The 27468-nt window shown below is 45.8% G+C and overlaps 3 protein-coding genes across 7 annotated transcripts; 2 read left to right on the top strand and 1 right to left on the bottom strand.

Moving 5' to 3' along the window:
* The first annotated feature begins 77 nt into the window (after nucleotides 1-77).
* Nucleotides 78-16208, top strand: CSRNP2 (cysteine and serine rich nuclear protein 2). 2 transcript variants are annotated; one of them, XM_082352449.1, is made up of 6 exons: nucleotides 78-336; nucleotides 5208-5332; nucleotides 5555-5791; nucleotides 7066-7325; nucleotides 10855-11151; nucleotides 12718-16208. In XM_082352449.1, exons 3-6 carry the CDS (start codon nucleotides 5641-5643, stop codon nucleotides 13639-13641), a joined length of 1632 nt encoding a protein of 543 aa, XP_082208575.1. In that variant the 5' UTR covers nucleotides 78-336; nucleotides 5208-5332; nucleotides 5555-5640; the 3' UTR covers nucleotides 13642-16208. The 2 variants fall into 2 exon arrangements, with proteins under 2 accessions (XP_082208575.1, XP_082208574.1); XM_082352448.1 differs by lacking the exon at nucleotides 5208-5332.
* On the top strand, nucleotides 3118-3551 carry LOC309610105 (cytochrome c oxidase subunit 7C, mitochondrial). The gene has a single exon (XM_082352566.1). It carries the CDS (start codon nucleotides 3240-3242, stop codon nucleotides 3429-3431), a length of 192 nt encoding a protein of 63 aa, XP_082208692.1. The 5' UTR covers nucleotides 3118-3239; the 3' UTR covers nucleotides 3432-3551.
* Nucleotides 16209-17537: 1329 nt separating the features above from the next.
* On the bottom strand, nucleotides 17538-24852 carry LETMD1 (LETM1 domain containing 1). Of its 4 annotated transcripts, none has more exons than XM_082352502.1 (9): nucleotides 24683-24852; nucleotides 23981-24132; nucleotides 22224-22339; nucleotides 21537-21619; nucleotides 19644-19830; nucleotides 19419-19520; nucleotides 19165-19317; nucleotides 18623-18719; nucleotides 17538-17742 (listed from the first exon to the last, which is right to left on the bottom strand). In XM_082352502.1, the coding sequence occupies exons 1-9, from the start codon at nucleotides 24802-24804 to the stop codon at nucleotides 17675-17677; spliced, it is 1080 nt and encodes a 359-aa protein (XP_082208628.1). In that variant the 5' UTR covers nucleotides 24805-24852; the 3' UTR covers nucleotides 17538-17674. The 4 variants fall into 4 exon arrangements, with proteins under 4 accessions (XP_082208628.1, XP_082208627.1, XP_082208629.1 ...); XM_082352501.1 differs by having other exon boundaries at nucleotides 17538-17745; nucleotides 24683-24849; XM_082352503.1 differs by lacking the exon at nucleotides 24683-24852 and having other exon boundaries at nucleotides 17538-17745; nucleotides 22224-22343; nucleotides 23981-24116.
* Between the last annotated feature and the right edge of the window lie 2616 nt (nucleotides 24853-27468).

Here is a 27468-nt window from a genome sequence, read left to right as displayed (position 1 = left end):
CCCAGCATGCCCCGGGGCTCGGTCCGAACGTGCCGGCGCCTATAAGACCCTGAGCGCTGCGGCCAAAGCCTATTGTTAGCCGGAGCCGGGGCGGTTCTGGGCGGCTGCTGCCGGGGGCGCTCGAGTTGCCGGCGCCACCCGCCCTCCGCCGCCTGTCGGCCGACCTGCCCACCCACCGTTCCTCCCCGCCCTGCCGCCTTGGGAACTCCCAGACCGTCTCCGCGGCCCCAGGACTCGCTCTCTCCTCCCTCCTTCCCACTTGGGCTAGGGCGGCGACGGCGGCGGCAGCGGGGGCGGCAGAGACCATCACGGGAGGAGGCAGCTGCGGCGGAGCCGGTAATGGGCCTGGGGGTGCGGGGCGGAGGGTGCCGCCTCGTCCTTTCTCGGGATCGGCCTCCCGGCAGCTGTGGAGGAGTGGTCAACCCAGAGCCGCGGGGATGGAGGGGTCAGAAATGAGGGAGGCACGGACGGGAGCGGTCGGGGGTGGGGGGGGCGGGGAGCTAGGGCGCCGCTGGGAAGGGAAGGAGTCGGGAGAGGCGTGGGAGCGAGGGGCACGGAGGACGCGGGCCCGGACTGCGGGGGCAGCTTGAGGGAGACCGACGGGCGGCTTAGAAGCCGGCAGGAATTCGGATGCGGGTTGAGTTCGGAATGGAGTGGAGATGATGTACGATGGAGGGAAGTGAAGGAAGGGGAGGGGGGAAATAGAGGAAAATGTGGGAGGAGTGGTTGGGAATTTGTGAGTAGCAGGCAGGAAGGGATGGGAAACCGGGTAGGGGCTGCAAACGATTGGAATGAGCGGGAAGGTTAGCAGGAATCAGAAAAGGTGCCCCAGAGCTGAAGGGTTCAGCGGGGGTGTCCGTTAAGGGGAACTGGTGACTTGACATGTCCTTTCAACCCAGGTTCCTGATGTCTCCCATTTTTTCTGGCGTTGTGTGGGAAAACGAAAGCATCACTTTCCCTGGTTGCTAGCTTGATCTTTTTTCACAGGCCCAAACACGCAGCTGACTGCCATCCATTCCTTTTAGTGCCATGGTCTTGATTCATTCTTTTAAAGGGGTTTAGGGTGGCAGTGTGACACACAAATCGTTCTTCAGTATGAAACGTTAGAAGTTATCCCTAAGAGACACAGTGTTCCCTTGTCCTGCAGTTTTCAGTTCAAGGTAAATCCATAGTTGATTCAGATTTTCCTTTTCTTTACTGACTTTCCATTTTGCAAATGTCCAAAGCCAGGAGGATGTTGGTGTGTGCCAGAGTTATAAATGACTGGATATCCTTGAGAGTTAATGGCTCCTGCAGCATCATGTTCCATTTCTACCACAAAGATCTCATGTCCTTCATACGATGGGAGGTTAAACATGGAAAGCCAAATTCTAACCTTGTGTCAGTGAAGGGATAAAAACCAGGGAGTGACGGTTGGAGGGGGGCTTCCCTGAAATACCTAGTTTAAACAAGATGTTTTCACTTGAGCACTTTGTAAGTTCATGATCCTGGTAATCACACGGACACATGGATCCACGAAACTCATAGTATTTGAGAAGCAACTCACAGTATTTTGTAAAAGGAGAAACAGGACCTGTAAAAGGAGAAACAGGACCTGTCATCTTACTTAGGTTGATCCTGACACTTAGCAGCAAGCCTTCCTTCCTCTAACCCTACAGCTGGTAGCACTGATGATCTCACTAGAGATTTTTGGCCCTTGACCTTTAGCAGGTTGGGTTTCACTTGAGTAGAGAGGCCTTTCCCTGTGAGATGTACCTTGTCTTATTTTGGACTCATTTATGAGAGAGGCTTTCATTACCTAAACTTTGTCAATACATTCTGCATCCACAAAATTGGGGGAAGGGGCAGTTCCTTTTTTGCTAGTCTCACATATTTGGGCTTTTGTTTTTGGGGTTGGTTATAGGAATCCACATAGGCCTGAAAAGGCTTAAGTCTAACACTACAATACAGATATGCTGTAGATCTATTTTATTTGGTGCTAGCCTAAAAACTTCTATATACTATGGATCTAAATTATTTCATGTATCTTTGGGAAATGTTCAACTAGTAGAAACACTTGAGAAAAGACAGAAAGACATGTAGCTAGAAAGGGTCAGCTGACCTTTCATTTTACTGGCATAAAAGCTTTTATAGAGGTTTGCATTATTTTCTCCAAAAGCATTTGTTGTTTGAGTTGGTCATTTTGACAGTTAACTGTCAGTTATGACCTGCATTTCCGGTCTCATCGTGTTTATTTCTGTATGGGTTTAAGTGCTTGGAGTATAACTTAGAAGTGTTTTTCTCGAACATAAGCACTGATCCTCTGCCAATGAATAAATAGTTGAGAGAAGTGGGAATGACTGACTTCTAATTGTGGTTTGAAAGGAAGTTGAATTGATAAACTGGAAAGTGGAACCCATTCTTGTTGTTGCTATTTCAGAGAAAGATTTCTTCAGGCCACAGTGGAAGTGGATGGGAGGTTTCTTGGTGCCCAGTGGACATCTTTATCTAACAAGTCAAGTTCACACCAGAGAGTTGGATGAGGAGAGCTGGGTTGAAATTTAAACTTATATTGAACAGAATCGTCGGATTTTTTTTTTTTTTTTTTTTTTTAATGGGTTAATGGCAGAAAAAGTGATGCTAACATCCTGGATAGGGTAAAGAGAGCTCAGTCAATATGCACATTATTTACATATATAGCCGTTCAGACATGTTAAGGAAAATACTTTTTTTCTAGGTTTCACATCTTTTTTCTTCTTTCTTACCTGCCTCCTGTCATTGCCCAGAAACCTCTATTCCAGAAGTGGAAGTGAGGAAGACATAGAGAAAAGAGAGAAAGAGAATAGAACAAGCAGCCTGCAATCCTGGCTGCACGAGAGTGCACAAAAAGTGACCTGAAGAGAAGGGATACCCTGAGGGTACCTGGGTTAAGACAGTGGAGAATCCTCATAATAAAGATGATCTTGGACCAGACCCAGCCTCCTGCAGGGCTCAAAGGAAATATTCAAAGGCAGCCACACTACCGGAAGCAAAGGGACACCTGAACAAAGGACAGGAGTGCACATTTGCTTCCAGTTGTCAATCCCCGAGTGCTTCCAGGCTGAGGAAAAAGGCACTTCCTAGTAGCAACACTAACTGGATCTCAGTTAAAACTGAAGCCAACAGGGGAACAAGGTCGTGAAGAAAGGAGTGCTGGGTGTGCTGCCGCCATTTCTTCCGCCTTAAGTTTCTGCGCCTTTCGCAGGGCTTCCAACAGCGCTATGTTGGGACAAAGCATCCGGAGGTTCACAACCTCTGTGGTCCGTAGGAGCCACTATGAGGAGGGTCCAGGGAAGAATTTACCATTTTCAGTGGAAAACAAGTGGCGGTTACTAGCTATGATGACTTTGTACTTTGGGTCTGGATTTGCTGCACCTTTCTATATAGTAAGACACCAACTGCTTAAAAAATAATCCATGAGACAGATACGAAGAGGAGCATTTTAAGATGTTCAGTCTCTTTGAAAAAAGGATCAAACTCTTGAACTCAGCATCCTAGATATGTTTGTAAATAAACATAGCATAAATCCTTAATGCCTCTTCTCTGAAATATGGAACATGATAATTGAAAAAAAAAAAAAAAAAAAAACATGAAGCCAGACTTACGTCCTTTCTGAGAAGGATTTTGAGCTCAGTCTGCTTTTTCATGTGATCGATAAGATTTTTAAGTGGGGAGGAAATATTAAATTCAGTGGTCAACATTCTTTTATTTTTTTTATTCCACCCACATATGTACTCAATAGCAAAGGTCTCCCCTCCCCCAATAATAGAATGGAATGAGAAATTTGTTAGTTAATAGGTATCTTTAAGCCCAGCTGAAATCTTAACCCATAAAAGTCTTTGGCTCTCTCCATTCTTACCCATGTCCTAGGAATGTGATCTCTGATGGTAAGATCAGTAACCTGAAGAACAAAATTGATACTTTGGTTTCATTTTTAAATTTAATTACAATTCTTATCTAGTGCTTGATTAATTTTTTTCTTTCTGGCCTATTTATTTCAGGAATGTGCTTTTCTGAGACCTATGATGACAGGTTTCTTAGGTGCATCTTGTGACTTGAATGCAGAATTTTGATGAGAGCTGGCTAGATAAATTAGAAGTTCCTGAAGTACTTACTAGGTCTGGTTGACTGTGTAGAGGTGACCCAAGAGCAGACAAATCGCTTCCAAGAGACAGTCTAGAAAAACAGCTCTGTAGCAGGCATCTCTTGACACCACAGTATATTCTGGGTTAGCTGCTCTGCAGTAATGCAGCCCTGGCTTTCTGGGCAGTGTTTTTATTCCTGCTGCATAATTAGCAACTAGTGAGATCATAGTCTGGGGAGATTCTGGCATTACTGAGGCAAAAGCAGGGAGGTTTCAGATCATCACTTGTGGCTTCAGCTTTGACAGCGTTTCTGCTGAGCAGATTCATATCCTTGGGAACTTAAGTCCAAAGATGGAGGAGAAAGATTTGTACCTGGGGAATGGAATATCCCAGATTCCTTGGTTGTGTGGCAGCATGTTGAAAACACTGCCTGCCATATCAGTGTAACCAGAGTAAATTGTCACTCCTTTTGCTGTTTGTTGTGCCCTTGCTGGTTTCTTTATAGAGGGCAAAGATTGTAAAGCTACGTCTTCCTTGCACAGAGGATGATGGTAGGTCAGCTGAGCCCTATTTTATGGAGCAGTAGGCGATTGGGAAAGAGTCTGGGTTTTGAAGCCAGTGCAGATTCTAATCTTCAGTCCATTCTTTAGAACCCAATTTGACCTTTTCAGGAGCCTGGTGAGACACTTTACATTTGTGAAGATCTGGGTAAAGCATTTCCCTGACTGCCAATGTACTTTGAAATTGAAAGCCTAGAGCAGTATTTCCCAAAGTGTGTTCCCAGGATCATTTGCCCCCCCCCCCCCAAGATACTCTAGGAACAAAGGGTTCCTTAATCATGGGTGCAAAACGCTGCATCCTATTTCCTCCCACCCTTCACCAGGTTCATTAGCATATTAAAAGCCTCTAAAAGGTCTTCCATAAGCAGTTTTCTAAAGTATTTTGACACAGCCGTCCCATTTCCATGTAAAAGCTATTAATATCTATGGACTTAGTTTATTTAATGGATACACTTTAGGAAATGCCAGGCTATATTTCCACTAGGAAAAATAATTGGATCTAGTCTAGGTTTAGGCACAGCCTAATTCTGCCTTTGATCCCCAGTCCCCGCTGCTGACCCGGTGGAGAGCTCTCCTGGGTGAGCAGAAGAGCAGCTACTGTTACCCCAGGGCTAATGAAGCCTGGAGTCCAGCCGGCTTGGAAGCAAAGGCCTTCACTCCACTGGGAAGGTGCTGCCGCTAGTCATCTCATTATCCTAAGAGTGACTGAGACTGGAGGGCTGGGGCGAGACAAAAGTAGGAGAGTGCTGGCTGGAGAGAGATGACCTTGTTTCTAGAGAGCAGACATCAGTGCTAGCTCGGGTGCTTTCTTCAGTTGGAGAGCCTTGTGTATAGACTTGGGAGGGGTCTGTCTTAGGACAGGAGTGCTGATTCCTCTTTTCCCCTGGGCAGAATCCTAATGCACCTGGCTGACTGGTGGTGAGCAGGGGCTTTGGGGCCAACGTGGTGGGCTCCCCAAGGAAACCCCTTTGAAACCAATGGATGCATTCACGGGCTCGGGTCTCAAGAGGAAGTTTGATGATGTGGATGTGGGTTCATCAGTTTCCAACTCCGATGATGAGATCTCCAGCAGTGACAGCGCTGACAGCTGCGACAGCCTCAATCCTCCCACAGCTGCCAGCTTCACACGTGAGTGAGCCGCTCCCTCCCTGCCTACCCCGATGTACCCCAAGCATTGGAGCCCATTGCAGCTCTTTGAGACAGCTTTTGTCCAGCTTGGGGATTTGCCCTTATTCGTAATCTCTCCCACCCTTAGCTCAGCCTTGCTCTTTGGAGGACCTCATTGCTCTAATATCATAGACTTATATTAAATATGAATTATTCTAGCTGGTTTTACTTATGCTGTGCTTTGTGAGTCCCCGGAATGGGTTGAATTAAACTGAAGAAGGAGGAGTCTAGGAGTCTACGCTTCCCCACTAGAGTCCTATAGAGTTCCACAAAATTGTAGCTCTAGCAGGACATAAATGCTTACTGCCTGGACAACTGGGGCATCTCCACACTTCTTAATTCTTATGGTTCAATTAGTTTCTTGGAAAGAACTTTGGATTCTGTAGATCAAGGGTTGTCTGTGGGCTAAATCTGGCTCACTGCCTGTTTTTGTAAATAAAGTTTTATTGGAACACAGCCACACCCAGTGTCTATGATGGCTTTTCATGCTGCAGTGGCAGAATTGAGTGGTAGTTGGCAACAGAGACCTCATGGCTTGCAAAGCCTAAAATATTTACTACCTGGACCTTTACAGAAGAAGTTTGCCATCTCCTGCTATAGAGCAACACTACCAGGGGGTGTTGCTTGGTGGTCTAGTGGTTAGGATTCGGCATTTTCACTGCTGTGGCCCGGGTTCAGTCCCTGGTCAGGGAACTGAGATCCCGCAAGCCATGTGGCGTGGCCAAAACAACAACAAAACACCGTCCAAAAGAATTTTCTGTTATCATAGAAATGTTATGTATCTGCACTGTCCCGTATGATAGCCATTAGCCACATGTGGCTATTGAGCACTTGAAGTGTGATTAGTGTAACTGAGGAGCTAAATTTTAAGTTTTATTTCACTTTAACTAATTTAAATTGCCACATGTGACTAGTAGCTGCTGTATTGGACAGTGAAGCTTATGTAGATTGTTACATCCTGAAAAGATTACCTAGAGATTCTCTTCCCAGCTGATGTCTAAAAATAGATTTTGCGATCATCTGTTTGGGTGAAGTCAGTCTGGTGTCAGTGGTATGGACCAGCTGATGGTCAAGGTCCCTTCCAACTGTGCTTTTAAGATTTGAAAATTAGGAAGGTCTCTAGATACAGGGAGCACCTTTGGAGAAGAGCTGAGAGCCTAGATGAATGAGAAAGAATGAGGTCCCCAAACAGGCCATCTCTGGGTTAAAGTTTTCTTTCTGTGCTCCCTTCTCAGCCACATCCATCCTGAAGCGGCAGAAGCAGCTGCGGAGGAAGAATGTGCGCTTTGACCAGGTGACTGTGTACTACTTTGCCCGGCGCCAGGGTTTCACCAGCGTGCCCAGCCAGGGCGGCAGCTCTCTGGGCATGGCCCAGCGCCATAACTCTGTACGCAGCTACACGCTCTGTGAGTTTGCTCAGGAGCAGGAGGTGAACCATCGGGAGATTCTTCGTGAACACCTGAAGGAGGAGAAACTCCACGCCAAGAAGATGAAGGTGCCTAAGGGGTCTAGGGTCTGGTACTTCCCATGTGCCAAGATAAAGCAGGAAACCATCTAGGTCTATCATGTGGTGTTTTTGTTTTGTTTTGTTTTTGGACTGTTGCCTTTTGTACATAGAGATTTCATATCTTTCTAGTGAGAAATCTCAGATTTGGATTCAAATCTCAGTCTGAGATGCCATTCTTTTTGTCTCTGGTAGGGAGTCTAGCAGAGATAGCAAAATGGCTTCCCTAGAATTCCCTATTCTCGCCCGCTCTGCAAGTGTTTTTTTTTGTTTTGTTTTTTTAATTTATTTATTTATTATTTATTTATTTTTGGCTGTGTTGGGTCTTCGTTTCTGTGCGAGGGCTTTCTCCAGTTGCGGCGAGCGGGGGCCACTCTTCATCGCGGTGCGCGGGCCTCTCACTATTGCGGCCTCTCTTGCTGCGGAGCACAGGCTCCAGACGCGCAGGCTCAGTAGTTGTGGCTCACGGGCCCAGGTGCTCTGCAGCATGTGGGATCTTCCCAGACCAGGGCTTGAACCCGTGTCCCCTGCATTGGCAGGCAGATTCTCAACCACTGCGCCACTAGGGAAGCCCTCTGCAAGTGTTTTTAAAGTTTAAAGTGTGAATACCTGAAGATATTCAAGTCTGCCACCCCTGGACCCTGAGGAAGCAGTGTTTCAGTTTCTCGTCAAATGATTGTCCATTGGCCTGATGCACAGAACAGGTTTTGGATCTTTTACATCCTCTGAAAGGATCCTGCTGATTCTGTAACTCCCATAGCTTCTAGGTGATAGTTTTTCAGGTATAAACAATAGCATTACCAAATAGTTATTTCGATCTGTATAGTACTGGGCCTGCAGTCTGATGCCGCACCAGCTCTTCAAGTTTAGGAGGAGAACAGGGCTGGAAGACCCATCTCAGATGGCTCTTTATAGCTACACGTTTGCTCTCAGCACTGCTTGGCACTCCACAGCCATAGTTTCCACCAGTCTGCAAAAATTGCCCCCAGAGTTCCTAGTTCCAAATTTGGAGAACACTGCTTCAGGCCTGGCCAAGTTCTTCTGGGCTCAAGGTATGCGGACCCACGTTAAAACAGGTGGCTGCATTATTTCCAGGGTTGTGGGTGAAATCCTAATGAGACACACCAGAATGTGGTAGGGTTGGAGAACTGGTGGCAGAGGATGTATGTGAACCAGATCTCGCTGCTCTCTCCCTTTGAGAGCTCTATGTCTGCTGCCCGAAGTCTACGCCTAAAGACTTACACCTGTTTTTCTAACTAGAATGACATTCAGGCTTCCCTTTCTTCTGTCTGAGGAATTCCGTCACTGACCCTATCACCTTCCTGCTGCTATAGCAACAGCTGGGCAAATAAACACTCTTCTCATCATTTGTAATGAAGGTTTTCTTCCTATTTCCTAAGAAGAAACATCTCCCCTAAATCTGGTAGAGGGATGACATGTCAAAGCAGACACCCTGTTCTGTGTCCTCCCTCGTAGGAGGTCTAGGGACAAAGCCAGGCAAACTCGAGACTGAGAAACAGCACTGCTACTTATTAAGCAGATTTAGTGAGCAGCACAATGGTGGCATCTAATACATCTTTCTGTGTCAGTAGAACACCCTTACGTTGGTCCACTTTACTCTTTTCTTAGAAATTTTTCCTGTCTTTAGCACTCTATAGGGGAGGCGGTTGGTCTCAAAAAATATACATTTTGCATCTCCCGTATGCCATCTAATATTTGTTTTCCCTTTGGACTTCCACCCTCCCCCCCAAAAAAAAGCTGCTGGTGCTTTGCATCAGTATTAGTACCTATAATTTTTCTAATATTTTTATTACTTTTTTTGGCCTTTTATCCATATGGAATTCATTATTATGAATAGTATGAATTGGAAATCTTACTTTTTTTTCAAAAGAATATACAGTTGTCCCAATACCATTTAATGACTAGAAGAGTCTTTTCCTTACTGATTTGAAATGCCACCTCTGTTAGAATATATTAAATTCTCATATCTACAGGGGTTTCTTTCTATTGCATGTCTCATCTCTTTCCTTTGAGAGGATAGCAAGGAGGGAGAGTGCTTCGGAGGAGGCCAACCTTGGTGAAACAGGCAGGAGCAATGCTAAGGTCTGTGGACAGGCCGCTAGTAGTCGGCCTGCCTGGGACAGAAATAATAGTCTGGGGGACCCCCAGAAGCACCGCTCTATTTCTCTCATTTCTCTTACCACCTCCCCCCCAAACAAACAAACAAACAAAACAAGTGTATACCTTATTAGCCAGGTCTCTTGCATCACATCTCTCCCAGGAGTTGTTCCTTTACCAGCACTTTTCTGGCTGGCTGATGAAATAAGCCAATAGCTTGGCTTTTATCCTGCTAGTAGCTTCCAGAGCCCTGGGGATCGTGAGGCCTCATTTTCTTTACCTGAATTCTCTAGTGAGTTTTCAAAACTCATTCAGCCACAGATTGTCTTCAGCCTGTCCTTCCACTAAGATTCCCTTTCCTGGCTCTCTGTCCTTCTTACCCAGAGAACCCAGATTTCTGCCTGCAGAGAGTACACTCAGTATCATATATGCCACCCTACCTCACATACAGACTTTTTTTGAAACCAAATAAAAAAGGATTAGGAAGGAGAAAGAGGGAATTCCCTGGTGGTCCAGTGGTTAGGACTTGGCGCTTTCACTGCCGAGGGCCCAGGTTCAGTCCCTGGTTGGGCAACTAAGATCCCACAAGCCACGCGGCACGACCAAAAAAAAAAAGAGGAGAAAGAATATATTTCTTCTAGGCCGTGGCTTGGAAGTGAGGGCTTTCTTGACAGCCATTAATAACTTGCTCATTTTTTTTCTCCTCCACATAAAATGAAGCTCTTCTGTGTATGCACAGATAATTATTCACACTGTGGGGGTTCAGGTTCATTGACAAAGACTGGTAGGTAGCCTTGTACTATACTTTAATGTACTCTTCTTCCCACAGTGTGGTTTGGGGTCCTTTAGGGTGCAAACTGAAGGGTGTTTTGCAAGGTTGTTTACATCAAAGGAACATCCAGCCATTGAAATACCTTCTCTTCTTCCGTGTATGAGACGGCAGGTTAGCTGAAGCTAAGGGACACAAGCCTGGGAATGGAGGGTATATTTGTGGGAAAAGATTATCTTCTGGGAGGGAAGGTGAGACAGAGGTTTTAAGAGACGTTGATCCAGAAAGGTGATGTCCCTTGTGTTGATGGGCTGGTGTTAGAGCTGCACAGGCTTCCTGTCTTCCTGCTCTAGAATTGTTCTCTTGACCGACTCTATCCAGTACGGTAGCCACCAGCCATACTAGTGGCTATTTATACGTAATTAAAATTAAATAAAGGTGAAAGTTCAGTTTCTCAGTTGCACTAGCCCCATTTATAGTGCTCGGTAGCCACACGTGCGTCGGGATGGGCTGCACCGATATCTCCGTCACGGCAGAAAGTTCACTTGGCCCAAGCTGCCCTAGGTGCACCCGCTGAGAAGGCTCCTGCTGACAATGCTCTAGAGCCTGACCTTCCTTCCTGTCTCTTGGCAGCTGACCAAGAACGGGACAGTGGAGTCGGTGGAGGCCGACTGCCTGACATTGGATGATGTTTCAGATGAAGATATTGATGTGGAAAACGTGGAGGTGGATGATTACTTCTTCCTGCAGCCTCTGCCCACCAAACGGCGACGGGCCCTGCTGAGGGCTTCTGGGGTCCACCGCATTGATGCTGAAGAGAAGCAAGAACTTCGAGCCATCCGACTGTCACGGGAAGAGTGTGGTTGTGACTGTCGACTGTATTGTGACCCGGAAGCCTGTGCCTGTAGCCAGGCTGGGATTAAATGCCAGGTCGGTCCACATTTTGCTGTGATAGTATATCCACCCTAGAGTCAGGGGTGTCTAGTGTGGGTGCCAGTGAATGTGGGAGATGCCCATGCACGGGTGAACACTTCAGTTCTACAGCCTTCCTCCACCAACAAAGAAAACAAGTATGACGGGATTCTTAGGCTGTGGAGATAGCAATGATCTTTTTTTTTCTGGGTATCTCACCTCAGAGGTGATAAGCAGCAGTTGTTGGCACATGGAGGAACGGGGGTTAGTGAGTTTAACATTTAATAGCTGTCCTTGAATATTGACTGATTCCTTGAGGTAAATGGAAGCAGAGGACTGAGGTAGGCCTTTAGATTTTATCCTACAAACACTTATTCACAGTACCTCTACTCCAATTTTGTAAAAATCAGAATAGTCCTCAGAATCTAATTAAGGATCAGATTTGGGCTTAAATCCATAGTGTCCTAAAAGATAGAAAGCATCATCCCCCAGAGGGCCTTCTGACAAGGGACAGTTTGGAAGACACATCTCAACTGAAAATGGCAGTACCATCCCAAAGAATGAAATTTATCTGGAACCTGTATACTGAGGCTGTGGTGCTGAGTCCTTGTGGTTGAATTTATCCTAACCTTTTCTTTCTTATTTTCAGGTTGGTATCAGATAGCTATAGCAGGTCCGACCAGATAATGCTTTTCAGACTGAGTCCCGTAACGAATCAGTCTGTTATACACAGACCTGAGGACAGTCCTAAGAAATGGATTGTTCCTAAGAACTGGAAGGGAGAGTTCTAGAAGTTGATTTCATAGGAAGACACTGTATTTGTACAGAAGACTTATTTGTCTTCTCACAATTTTAATTTTATTTTTGATATGTATGGGGTGTTTTCATTTGGGGGATTCAAAAGGGAAATAAGGAGGTAGAAAGCATCTCCTTTCCAGATATCCCTGGTGTATAAGTTAATTATCTTGATAACTGCTTCCAAACCAAGCTAGCCAACCATCAGGGGAAAATGAAGCCGGTAGTGAAAAGCTGGCCATTATTTTGTTCGAAACTTCACTATAGCACCTTGGCAAACAAAGGCACTTTTGCCTAGTTTCCCCATTATGTATTGCTTTGGACTAGCGAGATCTTCTACCTCCTTTCCCATGCCTGTCATCAAAGAACACAGTAGGCTTGGGCCCTGGCCTTTTGTTTTCTTAATAAAGTAGGTAGGTTCTGGAAAAGTCTCTGAGGCATATACATTTCTTTTCTCTGAGAACTGTCAGCTTTCAGAGAGGTATCTCTGGTCTTTTGACTGGAAGGGCCCTTTGACATGATCTTTGTCTTCTTTTTGTTTAGAAGAGGAAACAAAGCCCTGGAGAGAGAAATGACTTTCTTGAGGTCACACTACTAATTAGTGGCTGTGCTAGAATGGAAAGACAGGTGGTCTGATAACTCCCATCTAGTGCTCCGGTAGCTCACGCTGCAGGTTATGTTTTGAATTGGTTGTTTCTCTTGTAAGAGGACCTCAAACCCTGACTCCCTGTGTTCGCCAGCTAACGTCTCGTATCTCATCTGGCCTCAACCTCCTTGTCCCCTCCTCAGGTGGACCGCATGTCCTTTCCATGTGGCTGCTCCCGGGACGGCTGTGGGAACATGGCTGGGCGCATTGAATTCAACCCAATCCGGGTCCGGACTCATTACCTCCACACCATCATGAAGCTGGAGCTGGAGAGCAAGCGGCAGGTGAGCCGCCCGCCAGCCCCAGACGAGGAGCCCTCCCCCGCTGCCAGCTGCAGCCTGGTGGCAGCACAGGGCTCAGAGACACAGGACTTCCAGGAGTTCATCGCTGAGAATGAGACGGCGGTGCTGCACCTGCAGAGTGCGGAGGAGCTGGAGCGGCTCCAGGCGGAGGAGGACTCGAGCGGCTCCAGTGCCAGCCTGGACTCCAGCATAGAGAGCCTGGGCGTGTGCATCCTGGAGGAGCCCCTGGCTGTTCCCGAAGAGCTGTGCCCAGGCCTGGCAGCCCCCATCCTCATCCAGGCTCAGCTGCCCCCAGGCTCCTCCGTGCTGTGTTTTGCCGAGAACTCGGACCAGCCGACTGCCTCAGCTGTGAACAACCCATCCTACTTGAACAGTGGGCCCCTGGTCTACTACCAGGTGGAGCAGAGGCCAGTCCTGGGGGTGAAAGGAGAGCCTGGTACGGAAGAAGTCCCGCCCTCGTTCCCCAAGGAGAAGGATCTGAGTGTCTTCTCTCTCCCGGTTACCTCACTGGTGGCTTGTGGCCCCACAGACCCGGCTGCCCTCTGTAAGTCAGAGGTGGGGAAAACATCCACGCTAGAAGCGCTAGTGCCCGAAGATCGTAACCCCGAGGAGCCTGAGGATGAAGACTTCCGCCCCTCTTGGTCCCCCTCAAAGCTCCCCTTGCGCACGGACAATGAAGAGGGCTGTGTGGTGGAGAAGACCGCACAGCAGAGTGAGGCCCGGCCCCCTGAAGAGCCTTCCCTGGAGCTCCCTCTGGCAGTGTGACACGGGGATGGAGATTATGCCTCTTACCCATTCTCTATTTATTCCCTTATTTTATCTAACACCATTTCAAAAACAAAACTGTAGAAGCAGCTGCTGCTCCCATGTTATTTTATTGGGGTCTTTGGGGTACGGGTGGGAAAGGATTGTTTGTACAAGTATTTTTTAAAGGGCCAAGAGAACCAAGGAGACCAGCCTCAGCTCGATCTGGGGATAGAGTCTTGGGGCAGAGGAGGCTGCATACTGAGCTTTCTGGGCCGTTGGAACAGCACTACGATCTCACAGGAGAAGCTGGGTAATTCAAACAGCTGTTCACGTAGGGACCAGAACACAACAATTGGAACAGCATGACAGAGCCCCTTCCCTCTCCTGAGCTCCAGGCAGGGAACAAGCTCATTTTCCTCAGTGGTTACTCTGATATCCCACTTTGGTGTATCACAATAATACAGTTGGAATCATCAGCTGGTTGAGTCTAGAGAGGAGGGGGTGAAAGGGTCTCTGCTTCTGTACAAAACATCCAGGATCTATAAAAATTTAACCTGCGTTCCCTGGGCCCCTATTTGGTAAATAAGTTAATATTTGACATGTTTGGTGTTCTCTGACCTGTTCCCCACACTGGGGATTCCTGGTCTTAACTTGAATTGTTTCTTTCACATGTTCTTAGGTACTAGAGTTAAACTGGTTTTTTTTTTTTTTTACCCCTCTGTCCTTTTTCCTCTGAAGGGAAAGAGCTAGATTGGCTGGGGACGTGGCATCAAGAGCCTGAGTCTTCTGTATATGTCTAACCCCAGCTCCATCAGGCAGCTTTAGTCTGGGGCTCACACATCCCATGGGAGGCCTATATGGAGCATTAACCTGTGTCCAAAGGAGGCAGCAGGAACAGGCTGCTGTCTGGAAAGATGACTTTGTGCCATGCTTGCTTTTTGTCCCCCCACCCCAATTTGAGAAATTTGAGCTTTAAAGGAATGTAGGATGTGGCAAGTTCACCAACTAGTTTTTGTTTCCTTTTTGTATCTGCCCTCGTGGTCCCTCTTGGATATACAGGGTTAGAGTTCTTATACTATATTCTTATACTGTTCACCCCCAATAACTGCAAATGCTTATTGGATCCCTCCCATCTTGATATATAAAGATTGGAAGCCAAACCAGTTCTTAAATGCTACATACAACTTCCAGGTTCTGAAGAAGTCAAGTTCTGACTGTAACCTTTGAGGTCTATAGAGTGGGACTCAGATTCAGTTTGTACCTGAATTAGGGGGGGATACAGTTCCTGTTCTCTTATGTCCTGCTTACGTTCCAGGATGTCCTCCATTGAACACCACTGAATTCTTTTTTACTAGCAAAGTTATCTTTGCCTGTTTTATTTCATTCTTTTTTTATGGCCTCTGTTTGAAGAGGGAGGCAGTAGGGAGCAAAACACTCTTCTTTAGCATCCTTTACACCATGCTTCATTACTGCTATGGTTTATTAACCAGGAAAAAAAAAAGTAAAGAACTTTTTTTTTTTGGTGGAGGAGATTAACTGTTCCTACTTATCTTGCTCATAAAGCCTTTTCTTGTGGGATCTTAAGGCCCTGGTGTCTGAAAGCAACCTTCATGTACATCGCAGCAGCATTTCACCTATCAAACCTAAACTGAGCCTGAAAGGCCTCATATTTAACACAGATACATCTTTTAACGCATTCTGCCTCTCCTGTTCCTGTTTTTGCTGGGTTTTACAGGGGAGTAAAATAAGTCATAGGGGAGTTAATAAGTCATAGGCCCTTATCTCTCCCCATCCTCTAGTCTCACGAAATGGAGTTGAGAGTCTGAAGTACCTGAGATCTAGGTGCTATCCCGAACTGAGCTACACTATGCCACCTTAGACTGGTCCCCTCAGATACAAGACTGAAGTTTAATTGGGAATTTGGAGAAGAATCTTTCTAGAAGTTTGTGTTGGAAGGTGAAGGTGAGCGTTATACATTCCCTCCTTAGGAAGGCTCCAGCCTAAGCTAGGGAGTGGATCTCACCTGTTCAGTAAGACACACATTTGGGATCAAACCAAGAATTTGAATCTAACTAGACTCATTGCCAACCTCCAAGATAATTTGATTTTTCTGAAAAACTAGTTTCTTAATATAAGTCCATCCCTTCATTAACTCTGCAATTCTGACTCACCTATCCCAAGCTTTTAAATGCTAAATATTAACGTTTAGCATTAACTGTCTTGTCAAGCAAAGGGCCTCTTCTACAAACCTGATCCATCTCGTTTCTGGTGCTACCTGAGTCGGACAGAATTATAGCTCATGGTTGCTAGAAAGGCTAGGCCTCTGATCACAGAGGCAGAGAGCTTCAGTCCCGCTTAGTCTAGGCCTAGATAAAAAACTGATTCATTATTACAACGCTTAATTATTTTCCAATTTCCTTTCTCACATACTGTACACAGGTAGTATTTTCAATGTGAATCCAAAGCTTGTCTGGTTCTCTGAAAAAAAAATTTTTTTTTTTTTGCCTTTTAGGTCCTTTACATTGTGATAATGCTGTATTTAAAGAGAATATTTAAATGTAATATTAAAGAAATATTCAAAAGAATGGTGTGTTATTCTTTATCTTGGCAGACCACAAGTCAGTTACTTGTTAGAGAAAAGATGCTTCTCTAGCATTGTATATAAAACCAATTAGGTCAGTTAAGGATTAATGTTAACAATAGGAACGTTTTATGGTGGAAAAATAGAACATTCTTTGGAGCATCAAGAGCTTGACTTGCATCATATGCCCTAACATACCTTTTCAGCTGAAGCAGGCCTTGATCTGCCCTGCTGGAGCTTTTCCCACCTCAGTCCCTACTCTTGGGGCCCACTTTGTAACTCCATTACTTTATATATATATATATATATGTATATGAAATTCGCTATTCCTGGTTACCATCTTAAAATCCAGCAAGAGGATCAACTTCACATTAGCTCCTTTGTCATTTCCATCCCATCAGAAGGTTCTATTCCAACCAGTTATCTCGCCATTAGTTAGCTTATGTCAGTCAGTCTTGTAAAAGGAGCCTTAGTAAAATGATTAGGGTATGCATAAGTAATTTCCAGCAACTGGTTTCAGGCAATCTTTACTTGAGCTTAAAAACAGTGCTTCAAAAAAAAAAAAACAGTGCTTCATGCGTTTACAATAAGTTACTACAGGTCACTGATACACACAGACAAAAGCTGAACCCAACTTACTATCTCAAAGTAGACCTCGCCTGGTCTCCGGGGCTGGGCAGTAATTAGTACCTTACAGGATTGATCCATGGCCCAAAGAAGGCAGCCACTGTCAGCTACAGTTGGATCGCTGCAACACAGTGGAAGTAGCAAAGAGTTTAAGATCCACAGGGGCTGTAGCCCAGTCCAGAAATTAAGAGAGGGAGGGGAAGGCTGTAAACACTTGAGTTAAGGAGCGCTTGTATTTCCTTTTATCTTTCCATTAGAATGTTCCCATAAGTTATTTACTTAACAAAAAAAAAAAAAAGACCAAAAAAAAGTTAAGGTGCTCAAAGGATTTGAAAAAAAGGGAAGTGGTTTAGCCCTGTGAGGGGAACAAAAAATAAAAATCCCTATTTTTGGTCATATCAAAGTGCTGACGGGGGCATCAAAGTACATGCATGGATATAAAGGCTCCAGTTTAAGTAGTGCTGTTCCTGTCATCAGCCAGAAACTGTCTTGAACAAAAACAGCTGTAACGAATGTGGCAGTGGGTAAGTCCTAGGCCAAATGAGGATTCCCACCTGGGGCAAAAGCTCACTTCCTGGGATCCAAACTTAAAACACCATAGTAAAAGCCCAGTACAAAGGCTGCTGCCAGCTCCAGCGAAATCTGAGGAAGTTGGGATGACACCTCTCGTGGGCCGCCCCGGTAGGAGTGTTTCTTTCAGTTCCAGCTGCCACATGGGCACCTGCTCCTCTGCCTTGCACACGCCTAACAGGGCACACACTCTTTGCTGACAAGTGCTGTTTGGTCCCACGCTGCTGGACTATGTGACTGCATGCAGGACAACGCCACCCGCTCCTTGTCGGCTCAGCGCCTTGTCCCAGTGTAGTTGATGGAAAGCAGGACCACATTGTGTAGCAAGAGGGACAGCTCAGCTTCTGAAAACAACATCAACGTTAATGGTTTGGCCAGGGAAGAGTTTGCCTTCCAGCAAACAGGGCTTGACACCAGAGGCAGGAAGCCAAGTGCAGGGAGGTGTGACATTAAGAGGCCACTGTCCTCAAAGTCCCCCTGCTTCATTCCAGTCCCTACACGTACACTTTCTTTCCTTCCACCAAATAACTATATCTACTTAATTCTCATGTGATGGCAGTAGAAAATTCAGAGATGGTAATGGTACTAAACCCCACTGTCACCCTTCCGAATTTTCTGGTAGAAGCTGGTCCTCGAGGGACATTTCTCAGCCCCAAGGAGATTAGTTGGCCTACCCTGATGTTCAGAGGCTTAGAAGATATTGAGGCCTAGCCAAAGGTTCCAAACAGGAGACCCACAGGCCTAATACCCACCCGCAGATACTTTTTGTTTAGGCAACTCAGTGTTTTCATCCTGAATCTGAATGCCTTGGGACTGGTGCTTCTCCCTGAGTTACATGGCAAGGTCTGGAGACATTTCTGGTTGTCAGAACTGGGTGAGGGGGTGCTACTGGCATCTAGTGGATAGAGGCCAGGGATGCCTGCTGTATCATCTTATAATGCACATGACAGCCTCCACAGCAAAGCATCAGTAGTGTCAAGGTTGGGCAACCCTGCTTCACGCTCAGGCTCCCACAATCCCTAGTCCTCCCTCTTGTCTTGCACAGTCTACTTCCTTACCTGCCTAGCCCCTGTAGGCAAGTGAGTCTGCGCCCTTTCAATTAGACATATATATTAGATAAGGGTCTCACGCTACTTAATAATTAACTCCCAAATAAAACCTCAGAATAAAATACAAAAATGACTTGGATTTTAGTGGCATAACCACAGGCATCTGTCTCACCTTTCAGGCTGCAGGAAAGCTGCAGCCATTCTCCCAGCCAAGTTCGACACCTCTCTTCAGCAATATGGGTGGAATTCAGGCCACGAAGATAACAAGCCTAGATCGCTCAGAAGAGAAACAATCCTTAATTATCACAGAGCAAGTATGCCAAGGAAGTATAAACCCACAGAGAGCCCCAAATCCCCTTTAAATAAGTTAAAACCTCATCCCCACAAGAAACCTTTCACCATGGCAATATGAACTCTGATAGACAGGATGAGAAGCAAAAAGGCCTATACAATCTATAACAATAGATCTAAAGTGTAGTGTCCTTGCTTTTTGAAGGGCCAGAAGAAAACATACATAAACCAAAATTATTGTGGGCAATTCCTTCCCACTAGTTAAGTCCACCCAGAAAAAAAAGACACAGAAATGAGGTGAGAGAATAAAGAGCCTGGGCTCTGCTGTAACAAGCAAGACAAGGAGCTCCTTGGAAGCTCCCAGCCCCGTGAGCTCAAAAGCCCACCAAGGACTGCAGGTTGGTATTGCAATCAAGCGCTTACCGACTTCACCTCCTGGGCAGTCAGCTGACCAATCCCCAGCTTTGCCAAAGCCTTGTCCAGTTGGTGAATCACAGTGGTATGAGTCTTTAAACGGTATCTCAACAAGACAGGAGGCAGGTAAGGTGTGAGAAGCATTGCTCGACTCAAGGCTTTCTGTGACACAGTACAGGGGGAGAAAGTCAACTCGGTGTTACTGCAAGTAAGACCTGAAGCAAGGTGAGGCCATGGAATAGAGAAAGCCTCAAAGTGCTCACCATCTGCAAAGCATGGAGCTGGTTCATGCCCAGAGGATGGTTAGAGAAACACTCTCTCAGAGCCAGGATATCATGTATTGCTGGGTGGGTACCACGCTGCATCTTGGGAGAGGTAAGAGATGGGCAGATGTTAGGAAGGTCCAGACTAGCCTTCTTACCCAGTTTTAGTGCACGCTGGATCTAACAAGATTCCTGGTTTGCAGGAAGGGTTAATTGGAGGAATACCTTGGTGCACAATTCTGTCATATGCCACCGGAGTCCTGAATCAGAAATGAGAGGGATAACCTTTTCTAAATAACAAAGAATTTCTGGGTGGGACTGCTTCCGGAGAGCATGATAGATATCTAAGAAATCAATTTGTTGCTTTGGGGTCCAGAAATGTTGGATCAGCAGTTGCCTAGGAAACAGGTACCTGAAAAGAAAAGGAATCACAAAGTCACTTGCTGAAACTGGCATCTTTCAAAGTGAGCTAAGAAAGCATTTAGCAGACATGAATGCTAGGAGGAAGAGATGAAAACACTATTTCCCTACCTTACTGTTCTTTCCTTTAAATGAGTGTCAGACCAAGGTTTAAAGATACACTGAAGCCCAATTTCAAGCAACGTTACTGAGGTTATGTAAAAGGAATAGCCTTGCACGCAGCGATCAGATAAATGACTCCTTTTGAATCAAAGCATGTGATGAACATATTTTGGACAGAGCTGCAGACAGAGCTGGACTTTGTATGTGATGTTGACAACCTCAAACTGTTCCCAGTCCCTATGTGTATACAAAATGGAATTCCTCTAATTCATTTCTCTATACAGGCGGTGGTTTCAAAACATGGTCACAAATTCCCTGGCACTCCTCTTATTGAGAAGTGAGGTCTGTGCCTCTGGTTTTTAAAATCTGGGTGAGTGCATCAACCAACAGAATAGAGCAGAAGTCTTTGTGACTTCCAAGGCTAGGTTATAAAAGGCCATGATGCAGATTCTCTTTTTTTTTTAAAGTTTCTTGAAACTTTAAAAAAATAATTAATTAATTAATTAATTTTACTTTTGGCTGTGTTGGGTCTTCGTTGCTGAGCGCGGGCTTTCTCTAGTTGTGGCGAGCAGGGGCTACTTTTTGTCGTGGTGTGCGGGCTTCTCATTGCAGTGGCTTCTCTTGTTGTGGAGCAAGGGCTCTAGGTGCATGGGATTCAATAGTTGCAGTGTATGGGCTCGGTAGTTGTGGCTCGCAGGCTCTAGAGCGCAGGCTCAGTAGTTGTGGCACACGGCTTAGTTGCTCCGCGGCATGTGGGATCTTCCCAGACCAGGGCTCGAACCCGTGTCCCCTGCACTGGCAGACGGATTCTTAACCACTGTGCCACCAGGGAAGCCCCATGCAGATTCTTATTTGCTGGAACACTCATTCTTGGAGCCCTAAGCTGCCATGTAAGAAGTCCCGCTGCCCTGAAGCCACCACATTACAGAAGCCATATGCAGGCACCCTAGTTGACAGTTCCAGTCTTCCAAAGCCATCCCAGCTAAGGCACCAGACCTAAGAGTCACCTTAGACTGTCCAGACTAGTCCATTCACCAGTTTTAACTATCACTGAGGGACACGGGAGAAAAATCTTTCACCCACCTGAGCCCTGCCCAAATTCCTGCCCCATAAAATCATGAAAATGGTGGTTGTTTTAAGCTATTAAGCTTTGAGGTTGTTTGTTATACAACAATAGATAACTAGAACAACATGCAAGGTCATAGTTTAAAACTGTCATCTTCAGATATAAGGTAAAGTAATAAAGAGTTGTATTATCAGAATATGAAATGCATTTTTCTCCTGAAGAAAAAAATTTGTCCCAAGTTGCTATGCCTCTAAGAGAGTGGGTTGCTGCCTCTAGGGATGATGGAAAAGATCATTATCTTATTTCACATCACACAGGAGCAGCTAAGAGACAGGGAGAAGCTAGGCCACCTACTCCTACAGCTGTCGCAGTATCCCAGGTGGCTTTTATGAACCTTGGGCTAATGAGAAAATTGGAGCAGAAGTTTGATAACCTCTGCCTAACTTCTGAAATGGAAAGTCCTTAATTTGTAATTTAAAAAAAAATCTACATATCTTCAGTATGCTGGAGAGACAGAACTCTGTACTCACATTAGCAAGAAGACCAGGTAGTTGGCAAAGGGTGGAATGGAAAGAATACCTAGGAAAAGACACTTGGTGACGTCTCGACGGAACTAAGCAGAAATAAACACAGATGCAGTTTTAACCCAAGTAAGTTTTTAGTACAATGGACAATCCCTCCACCCCACCGTGCAGTAAACTTCTATTAGAGCCCAGGTAAGGATCAAGGTTATTTCTATCTACCTCTAGTTGGTAAGTTCCTTAAGGACAGGAGCCCTGCCTGATCTGTTTACTTTTGTATCCCAAACAACGTCTAGTACAGGGCCTGACAGTATACCAAATCCCTAAGTAAATTCTTCCTGATCTGCAGAATGGTCCTAGATTCTTACTCTCAGCTTCAAAACTACCATCAAGTTACCACCAAATACTACTTTCCTGCTGCCTTTGGATCCTTCCTTGCAGATTTTTATATGTTCAGAAACGAACTGCACTTTACTGTTCACAACTTTTATTCAGAAAGTGTTCCAGAAACTCTACGGAGCTCTGCTACGGAGGCTCACAACTCTGAATGAACTGATTCTGACAAATGATCTGATCTCATGGCACGGGACAACAGCTTGGTCAGTGGTGAAGAAAATAGGAATGAAAAGACTTGAGATCTGGGTTAACTTTAATTATATCACCGTGAACTTCTGGATATCGGCCCTTGGCGCATACCTGTCTCAAATGCTCCATCTCCCGGTATGAAAGTTGATGAAACTTTATATTGTGCTTCCACATATTTGTCTTTATTCTTCTAGCCTTTTTGGCATCAGCCCATAACATCTGCAATCCTACCTCATTAAAGTAGAGGACAGAGTGTGATGTTATCCCAATCTGATTACCACAGCCTTTTGTTCCATGTTCACCCACAACACACACTTGTCCCTCCCTCCCCAATGCTACTCTAAATCAAAGCTTTAAACCAGGTCACTTGAAACTCTTGTGAGGCTGACCTATATTTCGTTTCTTATCCTTCTCCCCTCTGCCCCCTTCCACCCCCCTGCCCCCAGCATATCACCTCTCTTCCTGCCAAGCTGGCGTTCTGTGATCTACCAGGGAATGGTCTCCCTCTTCTGGTTCATTACTCACTCCCTTTTTTTTTTTTTTCACTCCCTTTTCAAAATTAAAATTCAAAGCTCTTTAACCTCAGGAAGTCTTGCTCAATTAACCCTTTGTATATCTCAACCAGATATTAACTTATCTCCTTTCTAGAACACTTTTATAATCACTGGAATTCAACATATTTCTAAGATTGCATTTTCTCTTCATTCCAAGATAATCCTTACACTGATCTAGAACTTTAGTTTATAAAAATGCTTTCCTATTTATGAATGAAATAGTATAATGTCTAGGTTGGCTTCAAAATAATACAGGAGAAAGCCAATGTATAAATGATATAAGACTGGTGGCCGTGAGTCAATAATTGTTGAAGTGAGGTTGAGAATATGGAAGTTCATTGTATACTCTACTTCTGTGTTATGTTTGAAATTTTCTGTAATAAAAGGCTTAAGCACAAACAACCAAAATGCTTTCAGACTCTTTTTTTCATTTGATTCTAGTTATAAATCGGGGAGCAGACAAAGCAGCCATTCTTATCTCCACTTTACAGCTTTTGCAAGTCCATGAAGCTAGTAATATTTATGATAATATTCAGAGCTGACAATGTGGGAGTTTACTATAATTGGTGTTATGATAAAAAAAAGTATAGAGTATAATAGTTATAGCTACACTTACTGAGCACTTACTATGAATCAGGTTCTAAGGACTTTACATGTATGGGTTTATTTAATCTTCATAGCCATGCAGTCAATAGGTAGGTTCTATTACTACCCTCATTTTACAGATGAGAAGACCAAAGAACAGAGGGGTTAAGTAACAAGTCCAATCACCCAGCTAGTGACTAGTTGGGATTTGAACCCAGGCAGTCTGGCTCCAGAGTGGACACTTGACACTGTACCATCTCCTAGTAACTAGCAGAGCTCTGATTTGAACCGAAACATTCAGAAACCAAGTACGCGTAGTGCTACTTCCACAACGTGCTATCCAGGAGAGATCTGTGACTAACATTAGACCACATTTTCTTACAAGCCAAGTCAACTGGTAAATCACAGGGCAGGTCTGTGCAGCTATAGATCTCTGTCCTTGTGCACGACAAATAATTTCTACTATAGTCAGATGTGTGGTTAAGAAAAGTACAAAAATACCTATACTCCTCCTGGGTGTTGTCAAAAGTTGTTTCTCAACATACCTTTCTAGAAACATCAAGAAGGGCTAACTTATAAGAAATAGTTTAATGCTCAAGCATTTATGAAACAGAAGACATACCAGCTTACACTCCCATCGCAGAGCCTGCAAGTGACCTTACTTATTCTAACTCTCTGACACTGCCCAAGAGCTGATTCAATGGATTTTTATTTTAGTTTTGTCTTTACCTTTCATGAAGATTGTATACAGGACATAGAAGCGGGGGAAATGACGACCCAAGAAACGATGGTATTTCCCATTAATCACTTTTGTCTTGGTCACCACATAAGAGATCAAGCTCTTCACATCTGCCTTTGGAGAAAGGTGAAGCTTTGAAGACCTACAAGGAAGATGAAAGAGACTATCTGGGAACCAGCCCTGGAAGCCCCTTCACGCCCGGGGTCCATAATGTAAAACATCTGCTTCAGAGAATGTATGCTAAGACCTGAAACTTCTGAAATCCAAAGAAGATCTTGAGATCATGGAGAGATAAGCAGTCAGACTGAGAAAAACAGATAGGGCAATTGAGAGGCCAGGCAAGAATGGATGTCGGGGAAGTGGTGAGTCTGGAGAGAGCGAAGGCCTGAGGGACAATCTGAGCAGCAGGCTAAAGCCAGAGAGGTGAGATCCAGGTAAGTAGCAGTAAAATCTGAACCGAAAAACGGAGGCTCAGGACACGTGGGGAATTCAGACAACATGGGGCACTGAGAATTGAGAGGGTCACGAAGCCAGGTCTCTAGCAGGGATCCCGGTGCGAATTCTGAGCGGCAGAATAAAAATCCAGGGGCCGGGCGTGGAGCCCTGAGAATTAAGAGACAGCATGCAAACAAAATTGAGACACTGGAAGAGCCTGAACGTCAAAAATGCTTTTCTCTCTCCAAGTCCCTCACCGAGGGGTCCCCCAGGCCAGGCCAGAGCGAACAAACTGCAGCCTCCGGGCGACATAAGGTCCAGGGGGCCCCGCCGAACCCCACAAAGCAGCCCGAGCCCAGCACACTCTGGAGACCGCCATCTTCGCAGTGAGGGAGGGGCAGACGAGAGTAAGTCGTCTTCGGGTCAAAGTTCCCGTACGTTGCGTTCGTTTGACAACGCATGCGCCTTTCCTGAGAGCTGATTGGTAACCGTAGACCGTTGGCCTCGCGCTGCCCGGGCGAGGAGCGGACGCTTAAGGCTAAGTTCGGAAGGAGGGCCATGATTGGACGCCGCCAGCACTTCCTGGTTTAGAGGCGCCGGAAACCGGCTGTCCCGGAGGAAGCGAGAGAGTATCTGCCCTTCGGTGGGTTGTGATCCTGAGAATGCTCTCTCTTTGAGGGCCTCGTGACCCCTCGCGATGCTCTAGGGCCTCCGGGCTTCCTAGCGCCGCCGCCCTTGCTCTCTGTCCGTATGCGGACTTCGGGGCCTTGGCGCGGGAGGTGCCGGAGGTCAGTTAGGCAGGGCCTGTGTCCACGGTGCCTCATGGGGGTTGGGAGGACCCGCGGCGCCCTCTAGTGCCGGTCAAAGTTTGCAGCTAAGGTTGGATGCCTGGGAGCCGCCCCTCTGTGGACCAAGTCCGCTCTTTACTTTTGTAGGCGTTTTTCAAAGTAGGTCTGTGGGAATAATGTCTTAAGGTAAGTGCCTCCTGAAGACCAAGCTCGGGTCTCAACCTTAATGTCACTTTTCTGAGAGGCTCTCTCCAACCAGAGGGACATATATTTTCTCCCATCACCCTGTGTATTTTCTTTATAGCACTTACCACATCATTTATACATTTGTTTCCTTTGACCGGCTCCCTGAACCAGTCTGAGGCCAAGCACCTTCTTGCCTTGTTCACTGCTGTACCTTACCCCCACCGCTAGGTGTCATGCCTGGCACCTAGTAGTTGCTCAATAAACATGTTTGACTACATTAATTAATACCTGAAACTGGGAAGGTTTCCCAGAAGTGGTATTGCAGGAAGGGGGAGAGTGGGCTCTTGTCTAACACTCGGAAATGAATTGTCCAAGGAGACACACCGTGCTGACAAAGCAAGAGACTTTATTGGGAAGGAGCACCCCGGTGGAGAGCAGCAGGGCAAGGGAACCCAAGAGAATTGCTCTGCCACGAGGTGGCTCACAGTCTCAGGTTTTATGGTGATGGGGTTAGTTTCCGGGTTGTCTCTGGCCAATCACTGTGACTCAGGGTCCTTCCCGGTGGTGCAGGCATTGCTCAGCCAAGCTGGATTCCAGCGAGAAGGATTCTGGGAGGTTGGTAAGACATATGGACTGGCGTCTCCTCTCTCCTTTTGACCTTTCCTGAATTCTAGCTCATTAGTTCCACGTTCTTTACCAGGACCTCCTGTTGTAAGATAACTCATGCAAGTGGTTACTATCTTGCCTGGCCAGGGAGGGTGGTTTCAGTCAGTGGTTCCCCTAACAACTGCCGCCTGAGAGACTTCATAGTCAAGATACTTCTTGGGAATTGGGGAGGAGGTCTCTTTCTTCTGTAACTACTTTCTGCTGAGACTGGGCGTAGTCCTGCCTAGTAGAGTAGAAGTCTCTTGCCACCTGATCTAAATTGATCTAAATTCTGTGCCGGAAACCAGCATTCACCCTCGTAGTAACAAATTTAGCTAAATTTAGCCTGAAACTGTTGGACCCTGTTGGAGATGAACCTTGTAAACAGTTGAAGCAGACGGGCCAAACAGGAGGCCTAACAGGATGGGCATCGCTGGGCCCAGAAAAGGAAGGCAAAATTTGGGGTGAGGGCTACAGGGTTCTTCTCATTGGTTGGAGGTGAGGTAACAGGACGGTGCTCTAGGAATCTTGCACTCAGCCTGAGGTTACCATCCTCCACCTGGGTGGGGTCCCGGTTCTGCAGAAGAACTCAAAGATATAGTTATGCATACTCCTTGAGGAGGAACCAGGACCCTGCCCAAGGCTGCACCACCATTTGACTGTTTCTCCCCTGTTTTTGCATCCCCTTCCTTTCCTGATTAGCAACTGTTTGAATCTGCCCTTTGGAATTCCGGGAAGGTCAAGGAGGCTGAATGAAGTCTATATCCCATAAACAAGAAACAGGGGACACAGAAAGGATTTGTATTCCTGAGCCCCTCAGAGTCCTGTTCAGTTTTAATTCAGGAAACTGGGCGACGATGGCTCTTGCCACTTCCTGCTAAAATGGGACATAGTCCTGCCTCACTTTGGAGAATAGACACTGAATTGGAAATATTTCTGAGTTCTGAGCCACTCTCTCACTTCGTCCCAGCTTACCCTTATCCCTCCCTCCCTGTGTCCTCAAGTCCATTCTCTACGTCTGTGTCTTTATTCCTGTCCTTGGTAGGCGGATTTTTAACTACTGCACCACCAGGGAAGCCCTGGACATGTCACTTTAGTTATGAGCTTATTTCCTCTACAATAGTACCTATTTTATAAGAGTTCTGTGAAGACCCGAGAAGAAAATGGTTGTGAAAGCTCCCACATCTGTATAATGCTTTATGGGTCACAGAGCTTTATGTTAGCATAGGCTGTTTATGCTTGAACCACTCATGTATTCAGAGGAAAAGTTCTATAAATGGGTGGATTTCTACAAGTGTTAGGTATATGGGAGTGGGTGGGATAGAAAGTTGACTAAAACATGATCTCCATCTTCAGACAATTTCTAAGTTCTCTCAACAGCCCTCAATGTATTTCTCAAGAATGTTCAGTTCTAAGACTTCCCT

The sequence above is a fragment of the Balaenoptera borealis genome (genome assembly GCF_965194805.1).
Source record: "Balaenoptera borealis genome assembly, chromosome: 13".
Classification (NCBI taxonomy): domain Eukaryota; kingdom Metazoa; phylum Chordata; class Mammalia; order Artiodactyla; family Balaenopteridae; genus Balaenoptera; species Balaenoptera borealis.
Note: the sequence above shows the minus strand (reverse complement) of the source record. Positions and strands in the feature narration are given on the sequence as shown.

Coding starts and splice junctions, on each gene's coding strand:
- LOC309610105 (XM_082352566.1), top strand. CDS start 3,240: ATGTTGGGACAAAGCATCCGGAGGTTCACAACCTCTGTGGTCCGTAGG.
- CSRNP2 (XM_082352448.1), top strand. CDS start 5,641: ATGGATGCATTCACGGGCTCGGGTCTCAAGAGGAAGTTTGATGATGTG. Junction 5,792..7,065: donor CACAGCTGCCAGCTTCACAC/GTGAGTGAGCCG, acceptor CTCCCTTCTCAG/CCACATCCATCCTGAAGCGG. Junction 7,326..10,854: donor TCCACGCCAAGAAGATGAAG/GTGCCTAAGGGG, acceptor GTCTCTTGGCAG/CTGACCAAGAACGGGACAGT.
- LETMD1 (XM_082352501.1), bottom strand. CDS start 24,804: ATGGCGGTCTCCAGAGTGTGCTGGGCTCGGGCTGCTTTGTGGGGTTCG. Junction 21,620..22,223: donor AGATGGAGCATTTGAGACAG/GTATGCGCCAAG, acceptor ATTTCTGCTTAG/TTCCGTCGAGACGTCACCAA. Junction 17,746..18,622: donor GCTTTCCTGCAGCCTGAAAG/GTGAGACAGATG, acceptor TGTTGTTTTCAG/AAGCTGAGCTGTCCCTCTTG.